The sequence below is a fragment of the Spea bombifrons genome, chromosome 7 (assembly GCF_027358695.1).
Source record: "Spea bombifrons isolate aSpeBom1 chromosome 7, aSpeBom1.2.pri, whole genome shotgun sequence".
Taxonomy (NCBI): domain Eukaryota; kingdom Metazoa; phylum Chordata; class Amphibia; order Anura; family Pelobatidae; genus Spea; species Spea bombifrons.
Window position 1 is genome coordinate 41,246,970 of NC_071093.1, and position 15,114 is coordinate 41,262,083.

General features: G+C 39.9%; 1 protein-coding gene across 1 annotated transcript in view; it reads right to left on the minus strand.

The window, feature by feature from the left end:
• LOC128501325 (heparan sulfate glucosamine 3-O-sulfotransferase 4-like) overlaps nucleotides 1-11,073 on the minus strand; it is a 64,087-nt gene extending 53,014 nt beyond the window's left edge. Inside the window, exon 1 of the mRNA XM_053470759.1 lies at nucleotides 8,925-11,073. Within this exon, the coding sequence (XP_053326734.1) occupies nucleotides 8,925-10,609 (1,685 nt within the window). The 5' untranslated portion in view covers nucleotides 10,610-11,073. The remainder of the gene's footprint in view (nucleotides 1-8,924) is intronic.
• Between the last annotated feature and the right edge of the window lie 4,041 nt (nucleotides 11,074-15,114).

Genomic DNA, 15,114 nt, shown 5'->3' on the forward strand with positions numbered 1-15,114 from the left:
GAATTATTTACCCGCCACCAATTTTATTTATTACTAACATCTGATTAAAAATACATTTTCAAAAATATTGTGTTTTTTTTTTAAATTTTTGCATAATATATGTTTTTCAGGAGTTCTCGCTCGGTTATCCTAGCCTAGTCTACTAGACAAAAACCCTGACTCCTTATCATACGGTCTAATGGGAAACAATAGCTGGACATTGACCCGGCCAGACACTTGGACTAATGGAAGCTTATGGAGGAACGGACTTCATTAGCATTGCCATAAAGTGCCAGCTCAGTGTAGTGATTGTGTAGGCAAAGTCGCCTAAAATATCACATGACTAACAACAATGGTGGTCTCCAGGACTGCAGATAAAGGCAGTTTATTTGGAACAAAATTAGATTTTTGTCAATGATGACCTGTATTAATGCATCCTCAAATATTGTGTATGATATATACAGTATTTTTCGGTTCATTTTTGACCCGATCATTTTCGGACAACGAATTCCATTTTGGTTTATTTGGGATGAAATTTTGGTGGAGGTTATGTCCGCGGAGATGCGGACAGAGAAAGAAGAGAGAAACGAGAAGAACAAGAAGATGCGAGACACGAAACTGGAACAGCAAGACACGGAAGTGGTCAGCAGAGAAGGGAGGGAACTTTGGATAAAAATTTGTAGGAATCTCCAAAAACAAGGCCAGACCCCCACAGGAAATGGAGAAACCATTTCCTGTGGGGGGGTCTGGCCTTGTTTTTGGAGATTCATACAAATTGTTGGCAAATTCTGTTAAATTTGCAATTCCGAATGCACAAGCCTGATATATGAAGTTATCTATCCCTTTTCCATGAATCTGATTGCGTCTCGCAGGTTTCCGAGCAAACAGGAACTCATTGGTAAGGAAGTTAATTAAACCCCATCTGTGATGCCGGCATGCCTGCGACTCGACAGCAGGATTATATGAAACGCACAAAGGGGGTCGAGACTTTTGAAGTCCGCTTTGCAGGTTAGGTGCGTGGATTGACGGAACACCTCCAACCATGCCCTTTGGTGCAAAGAATTCCGAAACAAGCTTGCTAGACACGAGAAAATAATGATTCGAAAATGTCTTGATAGGCTAGACAATGAACACAGAGCAGAAATGCCACAAAAAGGCCTAAATACTGCAAATTAACTAGTAGAAACACGACATTTCATACACAAATTATAATAAGCGTGTAAGTTACCGAATTTCCCTGCTCCGTGTAGATTTTTCAGCATTTTTTGGTATTTGATGATAGATGTGCGGAGAAAAACATTTGGGAAGGAAGTCTTCATTTCAGTCGATTACTGGCTGGGTACAACCTTTTGAAAATACTTCTCCGCGTATAGATAGTTAGATAGGAGAGACGGGTTTTTGAACATTATTAGCTCGTAAAGCACGCAAGACTGCCATTCTATTGATATGCCGACGATGTCTATTTGACAAGTAATTCTTTAATAAGAACAGATTAGAGACCAAGGTTTGAATTTTTTATTTAAAAACCAAAGTTGGCTCCCTTCCTGGAAACAGCGTGAGACGCCTCGACTCCCTCTGCCATTTAATTTTACAAACAGGGCAGAATTATTCATGAGAAACCATTGATGAGGCTCCTAACATGAGTTAAAGTCAGGAGAGTGAGGACCTGGCTTCTTAGGGGGTCCACACTCCTATGGTGGGCTTATGGACAATAACCGTCCAGCACTTGCATATCCATGAAGCAGCCCTCACAATCATGGGTAACCACAAGAGAGCCCCCTGGAAAGATAATGCCACCCTATTCTGCCTATTCCCTACCCATTGGGGCAAGGGTAATATTTTACCCCCCATCTCCTGGAAAAGAATCTTTGGATGCCCATGTTAAAAAATGCTCATACATGCAGGGAGCACCTGTTATAGCTTCACGCAACCATGTACGATCTTCGATCATGAGACCAGCATTGCAGGAGAAATAAGTTCTAAAGTTATAAAAGTTATAAAAATAATTATTAAGTATATTTTATTTCCTGGTGATGCGATGAGTCAGGATGAGTATTTCCTCTATGGTGTTAAGCAGGTGAGCACAGAAACAGTTAAGAAATCCCTCTAAATAAAATAAAAGAAATATCCCTCTTCATAGTGAACAGGACTATTAGGTGCTCAATGCATACCAACAAAACACATTTTTCATAAGACACGCATGTTTCGCTGCGCTGCTCCAACCTTTAGGAGGACACCACCAAGAGCATTGTTCCCTAGCGGAATGCTTCCTGACCCGGTCCTCAAGGCACAGTAACAGGACAGGATTTAGTAATTACACCGTTCTGTCCCAAAAATCTGTTGCTAGAGCCATGTTTAATGAATGTTATAACAGACATTGCTGCAAAATGTTACTTAACATTCAAAGTATTACAGAAAAATCTAAATTTAAAGTGTTACATTATAACATTCTTATATCTAAGTTATATTGCGAAATGTTGGTATATAGATCATCTAACATGTAGTTTTTAAACACACAAAACAATTAATTCAACAATTTACAAAGATAGAATGTGCCGGCAGATCAGATCCATTCGGCCCCCGTCTAGTCTGGCTGTTTTTCCTGCTGTAAAGACTCAAACGTTAATCAGTTGTTGGTCTCGTCTTAGATTCAGGAGCCGTATCCCTATCCCATGTGTGTTTAAATTCCCCCTCTATATTATCCTCTACCACTTGTGCTGGGAGGCGTAGCATCATCTCCGTAAATGAAACCATGCGTTGCAATAGTGATACAGACTGTCTGTGGTCTATTACACACAAGTCCCAGTAAGACGTTTATGGCAAAAAACAAGCAATGTTTTTCATGGAATACTACACAAAGACACATTATCCAGTGACAATGCAGAGCCAACGATAAGGTGTCGTTTACACAATTAGCCCAATGAGCCAGCCAAAATATCGTTGCTTTTTCTGAAGCAGAGCAATTATAAATGTATTCAAGGCAACAAAAAACAGTATGACTTTTGCTAGTCCATGTGGGTTTTTGCGAGTTGCAGGCGAGGCCATGTGAGTTGAGTAACAACTTGCATATCCTCTCCTGAAACCAGCAATAATTACCCTTCAAATATACTTAAAAAAATAAATACAAAACAGAGGTACCCATAATCCCCACTTAACCAACACTCTTCTTTCTCCATCCCATGTGCTGTGGTGTGGGAGGAAAAAAAATAAGTCCAGCACCCCTGCTCAGGGGAATGATGGAATTATTTTTTTTATCCATCCTACACCGTGCCAGAATTCAGTCCTTGCCCTTTTCTTGGATTCCGGAGCCATATTCCTACTTCATACTTGTTTAAGTTCCCTTTACTCTATTAACCTCTACCACTTCTGCTGGGAGGCTGTTCCATTTATCTACCACCCTCTCTATTGCACTCATAGACCCCAGAGCTTCACATTTTTTAATCTGTTAACATGGCACGTGCTGTGCAGCGCGAACACAATGCCCTACTCATCTGAATCCGTAATGTTCACTCCACTGTTTGTAAAAGGCCTTTGTATTTGCTTAACATAGAATCGGTAGATTTTAATTACTGTACAGGAGGAGAACGCGTTGTCTCGTACTTTTTGATTTTCAATTTATTATTTCCCCCATCTAGTCTTTATGCGATCAGCGAACATCCTCATGAATTCATTTCTTTCTCTTTTTGTTAGATCTTTGTTATACAAATATTTAGGCTTCGTCCGAATCTCGTGACTGTAAATCTCATCCAAAATGCATTTGTTGTCATACAAATAAGTGCCTCTTTTCGCTTATTATACCATTCACCATCTTCTGTAATTTTTCAGGGAGATGTCTGAACGCAGAGGACAAGGAAACTAAAGAGAGTCACTAGCCGATCAGACAGAAGTACGGAGTAGTCAACGGAAAGCGCCTCGGGCAGAAAAAACGCAGCGCTCTATTTCTGTATAAATGCCTGCGCATAAATCACCATGTCTGCTTAATGCAGCGACTCAAAATCCAAATGATATACAGGATGACAAACGCAGCGTATTTACCTCTCATTAAAGCGCCTATTATGTAATAACATCGAAATGCTATATATATCAGGCTGAAATAGTACGTGCACTCCATTTCCAAAGATTTTATTATGGAATTCTGGGGTTTTATTGTCATATTTTCCTATAGGGGTGGCACCTATTGTTTTGTTCCATGGTAATGCGGTTTGAAGGGCCACACGTAAGGGCAAATTATAAGGACTATCTCAAAGTTTATACTGTTTCCCATTGATGTACGAAGGCTAAGTCAACGCAACACATAGCTTTAGAAACACAGTTAATTAGAACAGTATATATTTGACGGAATCGTAAATTAGATTATTTGTAAAAATATGTTGGCATGTTAGAAAGAAACACAAGCATAAATTATCATTTATATCGACTGGATCCAATCTGTTTTCTCGTACAGACATCAAAGGAAATCTTATCGTGAAGTGAGTTTATTCTATTTTTTATTTTTTTTATTTTTTTATATCTCAGTATGTTTTTTTTAGTTGTTTTGTTTTTTAAACGTAGCGATCTGGATTCTGAAAACAATTTATGTTGTCTCAAAAATGATGAAATCCCTGGTTCAATTGACTTGATAAGTCATAAAAAAAGAAAGCTTATGGACGCTTATATAGTACGTAGTGCTGGTTACAGTTGTTTGTGTTTATAAAGGTAAGTAAAGGAAGTTTGTTATATTGTCTATTTAATCGTTGGGAAAATGTAATTTGTTTCCAACATGGGAAGAGTCAAGATTCCCTTATCCTGGGCTGAACATACCTGTGTTTAAGCATTTGCATTATTTATGGGAACCTTTCCATCTCAAAAGCCCGCTGCGAACTGTTATTTTTCTTAGTGCTGGATGGTGTTTGCTGGTGATAAGAAATTCAGACTGATGTCTGAAAGATACAACAAAAACATTATTTCTTTTCCGAGGACATGAGAAACCCATCCGTACGTTTTGTTCCACCCTGCATGTTATGGTTTTACAAAAGAAAAAGTAAATATTTTTTTAAAAGAAACTTAAAGGTTGAACCAAAATGCGATGTATCCTAATTCTTTAAAATCACAAAACTTAAGAGTGAAACAACCCTGGAATTTGAAGACCTTGGTGGGCTCCTAACATATGGTTCTGCGTGTTGTCGGCCCGGCTTGGACAAGGGCCACTTTATGGAATTGTAATGAGTCATAAACCCCTTGTCTGATTCCATAGACATTTAGGTAAATGGCAAAACGGGATATTAATTCACCGAAAGTTTGGGGAAATATCTACCAATGACCACAGCTCAATCTCTACACTGAGGCTTGTGGTAGGAAGGTCTTGGATCTCTCTCTGTGCGCCCTAGGACAATTGCCAACTTGTCCATTGTAAAAAAAATTCAAACCATTCACAGTCGCTCAAAGTACAAAAACAAAACAGCAGGAATCGTCAGCCGTCCAGCTGTTGCGGAGCTCTAACCCTGATGATCACCTGCCTAGTTAAATGAGTCTTATACCTAAGAGAGGTATGGACATGGCCACCTTTAAGGCAGTGATAAAGGTCCAACTGCCCATCACAACAGGGAACCACACCAACTAGCCATTGTGCCTGACAAAAGTAAATGGAAGATAAGGTATAAGAGTTGAGATGGAGGTAGGAAAAGAAGGGATGATGTGATGGAGGGATTCCTGTATAGGAGACATTGGAGAGAGAAGAGCCTAGATGTGAGGGTGCTTGAAGAACTTTTGGGGACTCCCCAAGCAGAGCTGTCCACAAGGTGTCTTAAAGACAGCCCTGTGTGTAGATGGAAAACAGATGGAGAGCTGCATCGGATGTAAATTTAAGAAGACAAAAGACTCAATAAGGAATGTTTTTGCAGATTCCATTTAACTTGGTTTCAGTGAAATTGTTAGGGAATCACTGGGTGATGCTATGTTGATTACAAAGCACTTTATTAGGGACCTTGTTCTATATAGCAGGCACTTTTAGAATCCACTATTGTGCCTAAATGATGGTGAATAACGATCATGATGATAGCTGTTTCGTACTCCAAGAGAAAGCTGTACTCAGGGACTAGTGGATCTTATTGAGATAAAGGAGGTTTATGGAGTCTATTCACTAAACGGAGAGTTGACCAACGAGTTTGCAGCAGAGGTTTCAGCTCCTTGACTTCACTGCACATTATGAAGGGCCAACCCCAGTGAGTTTCTTCTGCAGTACTAGCTTGGCTGGCCCTGTATAATGCATAGTTGAATCAGTGAAATCTCTTCAAAGTTTCTTTACACATTCAGTTATACATTATACAGGGCCAGCTTAGCCCTTCTTAATGGGTAGACATTTCACTGTTGGCTTTTCATAATGAGTAGTGATGTAGGAGAAGGATGCTAGAAAAAGAGGTCGTCATGTAAAACCGGGGGTTTAAGTTTAATATAAGGCTTAGGCTTAGATTTAATGTAAGGGAGTTTTATTTTACTTTACCGAGAGGGTAGTAGATAAGTGGAACAGCCTCCCGGCCAGTGCAGTAAAGGCTAATACAGCGTGGGAATTTAAACATGCGTGTTATAGGGATATGGCTCCTGAATAGACCAAGGACTGATTACGCTCTTTACAGCAGTAAAAATAGGCAGCCTAGATGGGGCCGAATGGGTCTGATCTGCCATCAGATTCTATGTTTGCTTTGAACAAAGCTTTTAATTCCCAATGGCAAACTGTGTGTCTGAAGTCTGTAGCTGACGTGGGGTAAGTGACACACGAGAGACTTTGCAGCGCTGATTTCTAAGTGATGTAATATCCTTCTTTAGTTTTTCATCATAATGGTCTTTGTATTAGGTTATACATGTGGGGAAATTGCATTAAACGTAGGGCTTTCAAACCATACACGTTTAATTGAGCTTATACAGACTCTACGTGGTTCCTACTTACTTCTGCCAGGGTAAATGGTATTTTGCGTTAGAAACATCATAGAACTGCAACATTATATTCAAAGGGAAATATCGAAAAATGCATTTGTCAGGTTAGGCAATTATTCTTTTTATAACCCTTTGTCTGCCGCAACACTTTCACCTACAATGTTTCTATAACCGATTTCACAGAATTATGCAGAACAGAAACAGTATAACTACAAAGACGGGAATAACGTTATAACGTTAAGTGAAAGAAATCAAGCAGGGCTGCGATTGTTACGATAATCCCTGTGGCTCAGTGTGAAGTGAGAAATTAAACCACATTAAAGAAAAAAAATGATATGCAAAAATTAGTATTTAAATTGGCCTAATTCCATTTTCCATTTCACTTCTTAGTTTTGGAGGGTATACATGCCAAGTCATGAGAACAATATGTCTGCTTGGTATACAAGACGATAGTTCTCATGCCCTCTTATTTTTTAATTCTTCCTTGAACTTGATGGACTTGAGTCTCGGTTACTATGCTGCATATGCTATAGACACAGACCATGCGTAGTTAATGTTGATTTATTAATTAGAACACATTTGGAGTTACCTCTATATGTTAACCAAACTAATTGAAGGGGCCATACTGCTTAGAGGACTCCAGTGATCACCACCTATTACAGTAAAGTCAACATCTGGGCCAACCAACAAGCATCTTACTTTGGAGTGGGGTACAACGCAATAGGTAAAGAAAGTATTTATGACAGATTTGTTGGGATTTGGTTAACACCTGCACATGCCAACCAATCGTGTGACATCCAAGGAATTAAGTTGATATAGAAAATGTGAAGGATGGTAACACAGAGATATGAATCTGTGATACAGAAGTCTTCTCCTTGCAGGTAATAATGATGTATCAATGTGACTGTAATGTATCTCTAACAATTTGGTTGTCATGTATATATCACGTTAGGTGATGACTTGAACTTGAACTTGACGCTAACAACACTGCTCAGCTCTTCTTGGGGGGGGGGGGACAAAATACATGGATTTACTGACAGCAAAGAAAATAGAAGCCCAGAATTTCGGTTAAACTAAAATCAACAACCAAAAACCATTCATGAGGATTGAGGAGGCCAAACAAAGCCTCCAAAGCATATTCATGCATAATCAATGACCTGTAGGCTGTAACTGTTAATAAAGAAGGCAATTGAGATCCTGTAGATCTGAGATTGGCCAACATTAATTTATGATTCTGAAACTCCAACTTGAATAACGTGATCTAGATCTATTAATATAGGTCTTCAGATCTATGAGACTATAACTCATCCGATATGTTCCTTTTCTTTTCCTCTCTAAAATTTCTATTGTTTCCACTCTTGCCATGGTTTGTTTCATATCACCTCCCCACACACCAGTTTGCAGAGTAACAATTGTGCTAGAAATGCACAAAGTTACTTTTATATATTGTAATATTTATGTGAATTTTCACATATTCAAGGACCTCTTATGTAGCACATTAGAAAATGCAGATGCTGAGTGAATAATAATAATAATAATAATAATAATAATACACTCTCCAACACTAATAAGTAAAAAATGAGGCATCTGCTGAGCCATCACATATAGGCACAAAGGAAACTGACACCAATCCATCCCTGAAATTACATAGCTATGTTAATTGCATGTATATATCTCCCTAGAGAGGTATTGATATCAGTATGAGGTCATGTAACATCTAAACACATTTACCCAGCAGGGTTTGTTAGTATGTATCATACAATTCATCATTTAGAGGCAGTGTTCATCAAGGTAACATTTTTAGTAATTATTTGACCTCTTTTAACCAAACAAGCAAGAAGGCTGTTAGAATTACTATAAAGGGTTAAGGGAAGCCCTGTACTACACTGGTATTTTCTTTACTACATCATCAGCTAGGCTCACAAGTCATTCACATGCATGTAATAATACTTTACTGATCTAACTGGAAAAAAAATATTACAACATATTTTTAGGACATAAAACAAAGGGGATCCTCATTATTTGGAAGTACTTACCGGTACCACTCCAGACCTTTCTCATAGTTCCTATCAAAAAAATGAGGCTCTACACCAACTGCCCTGACATCAGGGTGGGCTCTAAGAGCTTCCAGTAGAGCCCTGGTGCCTCCTTTTTTCACCCCAATAATAATTGCCTGGGGCAGTTTTTTCTCCCCATACTCAACAGTGCTGTTGACAAAGTTCCTCCGACTGAGGTCCTCCTCGGTTGTGCTGGATTCCTGAGGGTCTCTCTCACCAAATCCAGTTTGAGATTCTGGAATCATTTCTGTTGCAGCCAAAGGAGTCCTATCCCACCTAGACATACCTGGCTGAATTTCATTACCTGGAGGCTCCAGGTATCCTGAGTTCCCCTTTGAAGTAGATATTGATATCCCAGAGTATGATTTTGTAGGACTTCGACTGTAGTCTCTGACTTCAGGGTATAATATACCGTCTTGTACAGGAGGAGATATACTGTCAGTCCTGCTAAAACTCTGCCACAGGCGTGTTGGGTTGTATAGTGAAGTTGCAGGAGATGGATCTGTAGTGCTGCTGGATTTGTAATCAGACACAGAGGGGATCTCGCTGGGGTTAATCAGATTCTCTGTTGCTAGACCATGAGATGAAGGATGGGCTCTTATATGAACAGAGAGGCTGGTTATGGGAGAGCTTTCTGAGCTGTTTAATTTAAAGGCAATGGGGGGTTTGGGATTGCTATCTGGGGTGCTGGGTCCCAGATTTCCAAGGGGGACAGGGTGGCTTTCAGAAGTGCTGAATGTCTCTGTTATGGAGAGGGCAGGAGCTCTCTCAGGGGTACTGAATGTATCTGCTATGGAGAGAACGGGAGATCTCTTATAGCTGCTGGATGTCTCTGCTATGGAGGGGAAGGGAGCGCTGTCCGAGGTGCTGTATCTCTCTGCTATGGAGGGGAAGGGAGCGCTGTCCGAGGTCCTGATCTCTAAGGAAGATGGGAGTGTAGCAGCCTTATCTGGTTTACCTGCTCTCGATATAAAGGAGGTTATGGGAGTCCTGACTCCCACTGTAGTGGAGAAGATGTTTGAAGCGCTCTCCGAGGTGCTGGATCCTAATTTTAAGGAAGAAGCTGCAGCTCCAGCGCCAGAAGTCCTGGTCCTCCGATCAGGTCCAGATGAGTCAAAGATTCCAGACTCAGGGACCACATCGCTGATCCTCCTAAAAGTTGGAGTAATGAACGAGGGTCTCAACTGTAACTTAGTGTCTTCTGTGCCGACTGAGGACGAGTGAGGGGACTCAAAACTGCTGGATCCACTTACTGTAGACAAAGACACAAAATCCCTGGAGCCACCAAAGGTCCCCCGACTCCTTTCTATTCCTGGTTGGGACTTCAAAGGTACCTCCGGTGAGCTGCTCCTGCTGCTGACTTTAGAATCCCCACCTTTCCTCTCTCTGGGTCCTTGTGGGGTCTCAACTTCGGGGATATAAAGAATTTCTCTCCTGGGGGTCTCAGGGTTTTGAGAAGCTGTTCTGATTGTCCCCTCTGGGCTAATCCCAGGTTCTGGCTGCAGATAGACCCCCGTGTCCTGCAGAGGGAACTGCAATGAACTGTAACAGCTGAGCAGGCTGTAGAAGAGGTAAGTGACAGACAGGGACAGCGTGAAGAGGAACACGAGTTTCCGTGGAGCTTTAGTTGAAAGCAGGGCAGCTCCTGGCCACCACGGGGCCATCGTGGATCGCCTGCCCCAGACCAGCAGACATGGTTTCAGCCGAAATCGTGCATGGAGCCGCCGAAAGAATCAGCCCCTTGACGGAGAGAGTTCTTGTGATGTCCAGCAGGAGGCGAAATGGAGCTTTGGGGCAGATGATGTTGTGGAATCTGTAGCACCAGCTACCACTGGTCTGCTGCTGCTGACTCAATGTCTCCTACCCCCTCTGCTCCATGAGCATAGTCCTCCTCAAGCTTGTGATGCTGCTGGACCTGCCAACGGTGGGGTACAAGAGGAGGCATCACCGGCAGCTGTCTCCTGTTTGCCCACTTTCTCTGAAGAGCTTCAGCTTATCACCTTTGGTGTGCCAAAGACGTCTTGCTCCTAAAATACCCCTCCATGGGAAGAATATGGGGTTCAGGCATAGACACGCACACCAGGAGCCACCACAGCCTGTTGCAGTCAGGACAGTTTGCTTGAATGTGGTCAGGAACTTTAAACCGAGGAGAAGGAGGCGTCTGTGGCTCCGGTGCAGCTCTACAGGAGTCGGTAAGCTCCGCCTCCATCACACTGAGACTCACCGATCACCGAGCCACCAGCACCATCTAGCCTGACCATCCACAGACACCGAGGGGTAAGAGCGAGATGGGCTTCGCAGCTCCAAATGTGGGCAACAGAAACAGTGGATTCGGAAAACAGAATTAGATATTCTGGGTCATATTTAATGTTTTTCTTCCAATATGCTTTATTTTGCTTTCCATGATTAGATTGTGTGTTCCTGGAGGAACCTGTGTCTGACAGTCTTATAATATCTGATGTCTCTAAGAAATGATTTCAATAGAACCTGGGATCACAGTACTGTCAGGGATGTAACATTAGAAGTCTTTGTTACATTTGGATAAGGTGTATCAAAGCCCTTTACAAGAGATACTTTTTATATAATTCTATAATAACATCAGCTGAGATGGCTAATAGGAACCTGCTGGATTGTATAGTGTGCTCAGCTTAACCCTTTGCGCATCAGCGGCATGGGCAGGCTAGCAACCTCCTTTGCCTAGGATAAGACACAATGATAACAGGGGCTGAATAAACTTGAAGGACACACATGTTACCCCAAAATCCCAGGTTATGCTCTCTAGCTTGTTCCAGCAGCTGCTGTACACCAATAAGACTGTATAGCACAGTTAAGAAGCATAGAAAGGATCCAGTGCTCCGGTGCTGAGGATGTGACTTCATGTAACTCTGTATGCATCTGTGGACACCTTATGGACAACCTAATGTTGTAAACATTCCAAAATCTTCAGATATAAGGAGCTCAGAGCATAGTTGCCCCACTGCCTCCTTGTTACCCCCCCCCCCACACCGCCAGAAGAGTGTTTAGTGCAATGTGTGTATTTCACTACTATCACAGTACTTCTGCTCAATTCCTTATGGATTCTGTAAATTCCAGCTACATCTACTAGTTCCCAGATTTTTCTTTTTTTAACCCATTCCCTTTAATGCGCATTTGTAGTCTTGGTAGCTTTATGCAGTATGTTGCCGTAGGTTTTGCTTTAATGTCATAAACTCATCCTAAACTCAAATGTTTTCTGAGATAAGTGCCTACAATGGCCCTCATTTGATCCAGAATAAATGGATTAGCACCAAAATACTCTTACATGCATTTGTGAGGAATCCCACAATAGCTCTCACCTGACAGCACTTTTTTTAATGTAATTGTTTATATAATGTCAAAATAATATATTCTATTTTAAAAACTATTTCTACCCATATAAGGTAAAACCATTGTATATGCTGCATTTAGATTTGAGTATATTCTACTTATTTTAGACTGTAAGGTATATACAGCAGAGTCACTGAAGATCTGAAGATGCCCGTGTTTTATAGACTTTGGAGAGGTGACACTGCAGAATTGTTAGTGTGACTCTTCTAAGCATTAATGAAACCTATTAAAATAAATGCTATGGGGGGAGGAAACAAGTTAGATATAATTCAATCAAAAATATGTGAAACATATCCCATTTGTATTATTGAATAAAAATCAATTCATTTGGGGGTTTTCTTTCTTCTCTTTTACATGATCAGACTTGTGAATGTGTTTTGTGATCAGGGATCACATAAGGTTCAGATATAAGCAGCTTGATCTTCTCTTCACACACTGGGATTGCTTATTCACAGCTGGAAGCCACTGAGATGCCACCAGAGCCATATGGAATTCCTGTGGGTGGCAATGGTTTGTCTTGTGGATGGGTCCTGGGGGGGATAAGACCCCCTACAATGGCATTTAAACACGTTTTAAAGGAGTGTGGGGGACTGTAAAATGTGACTTAATTATTTTTTCCAAGTAGAAGCAAACATATAAATTGTTATATATATATATATATATATATATATATATATATATATATATATATATATATATATTAGATTTATATTTCCCATGATTTATCTTGATATGCTCCACTGAATTAATTAATGCAGTATTACATTTAGATCTCCATCATATGTTTTATTGTCATTAAGTGTTTTGTCCTTATTATGGTATATTACTCAGGTTTTATTCATTCTCTCATGCATAATTTCTTCTCTTCCACTGTTTTCAATTTCCCATACTATTTTTATTCCAATTAAATCTTAAACATTTCTATTTCTTCCTACTTTTGCTTACCCTCCTACACACACACACACACACACACACATACACACACACACACACACACGCACACACGCACACACACACTACTTAATTCCCATCCTCTGTTTCTCTTTTCTTCTTCATCACTCACACTATTTACATTACTATATTTTTTAATCTTTTCACTTATGTTGAAACTATTGTACCCACTTTCTGAACCTCCAGGACTTTATGACCACACACCTATACCATTTATCAACTTGCGTTAAGCTACCATACAAAGACACACAACACACATACAACATGTGTCCCAACTTTCTATCTTTAATAAACCATTTTTTTTTAAATAAATGTATTCTTTCCTTTAATTTTGATGTAATTGTATAATCTCTCTAAAAACTGTGCCAAAGGATATGCAATTTTTGTGCTACTGTGCCAATTAGGTCTAAAAATACAGATTACTTCTCGTAACCATGCGGTTACAAGATGCCTCTCGACTTATTTCATCGACAGGATTATTTGAAAAAAATATAACAAATATTGTGTAAATATTACCCAGGCATCTAGTGATAAAAGACGAAAAACTAGCACATTAGATCAAGGGTTCTAGCTGTTCCTGGAGAGGAGACAAGCTCTTTGCTGCTCCCAGCTGGACATTTTCTAATTCAGCATAGTTTCAGATCAAATATTTTTTTAATCCTTTTATGATATATATATATATTTATGGTTGACTTGATATTTGAGAAACTAGGGAGTCTTAAATGGACTTCTCCATACAAGAACTAGACTCCTCAAGAAGGTAGTCTAGTATAAGTCTAATATTTTTTTTATCTTTTTTACCATTTTTCTTTCAAATTACCTAATTGTCAGTTATTTTACACTGCGAATGCTTATTAGCAACTGTTTTTCATAGCAGTTATTTTCACATGTGACAAACTGTTAAAATTCTTAAAAGTGTCTTAATATATTTTCGGTGGGAATTATGTTTGTGGTTTAAATAGTATTGAATCAAAAAGTAGAAATAAACATGATGCTGATATAGCCTGTTCAGGAACATTTGATTAATCTATACAAAGGTATGAGAAGACTTGAAAGTAATGGTAATTATGATATTCCAAACTGATTTGGCTGGGAACTGGTTCAGATCCAAAGTGCTTAAATGTTCTAAAGACTTTAGGTGGTCTTAGACTCAAGTGATGGTTGGTGAGACATCTGATTATGGTCATGTTGACCATGAGCAATGATTTGGAGAATAATAACAAAAAAAATGTTACTCCAGGCAGACTGGAAAGCCGGATTCCTAAAAATATTTTAAAAAGTCAGAGTTTTCTTTTTCTTTATTTTCAACTTTTGGTAACTCTGTATCTTTTTCTTGCCAGTATCATATTTTACGGCTTTCCATAAACTTTAGGAAACTTCTGGCTTTGTAGATGTTCGTAACCTGGTTTGGGGCAAGTTCATCTTTCATTAAACTCATAGCAAGGCTATCAAAATGTCCAAAGCACATTAAGAAGGCACGATGCCCAATGTGTACTATCCACTCACGTACTTCCACAGAAGGGCAACGCATAGAAACGGATTCAGTAAAGTAATTATGTACGTCTTGGAGGAAAGAAGAGAGAAGAAAGATGCGATAGAAAATTAAATGCTTCAAGTACTATTAAACACTCATCTACAGACACCAGACAAGCCAGAAGGCTTGTTTTTCCCTCAGAATCTCATGGTGCTGCCACAACCACAAGGGATTCTGGGAAGTGGCATGCAAATAAGGTCAGCAATAATCACCTTTTGCCTCTATATCCACTTTATACATGGATCGCTTGAAAGTAATTGCCCGCTGTACAAGACAGCCTTTAGCCAAAACACAGGCAAGCGATGCAGTAACCAGATC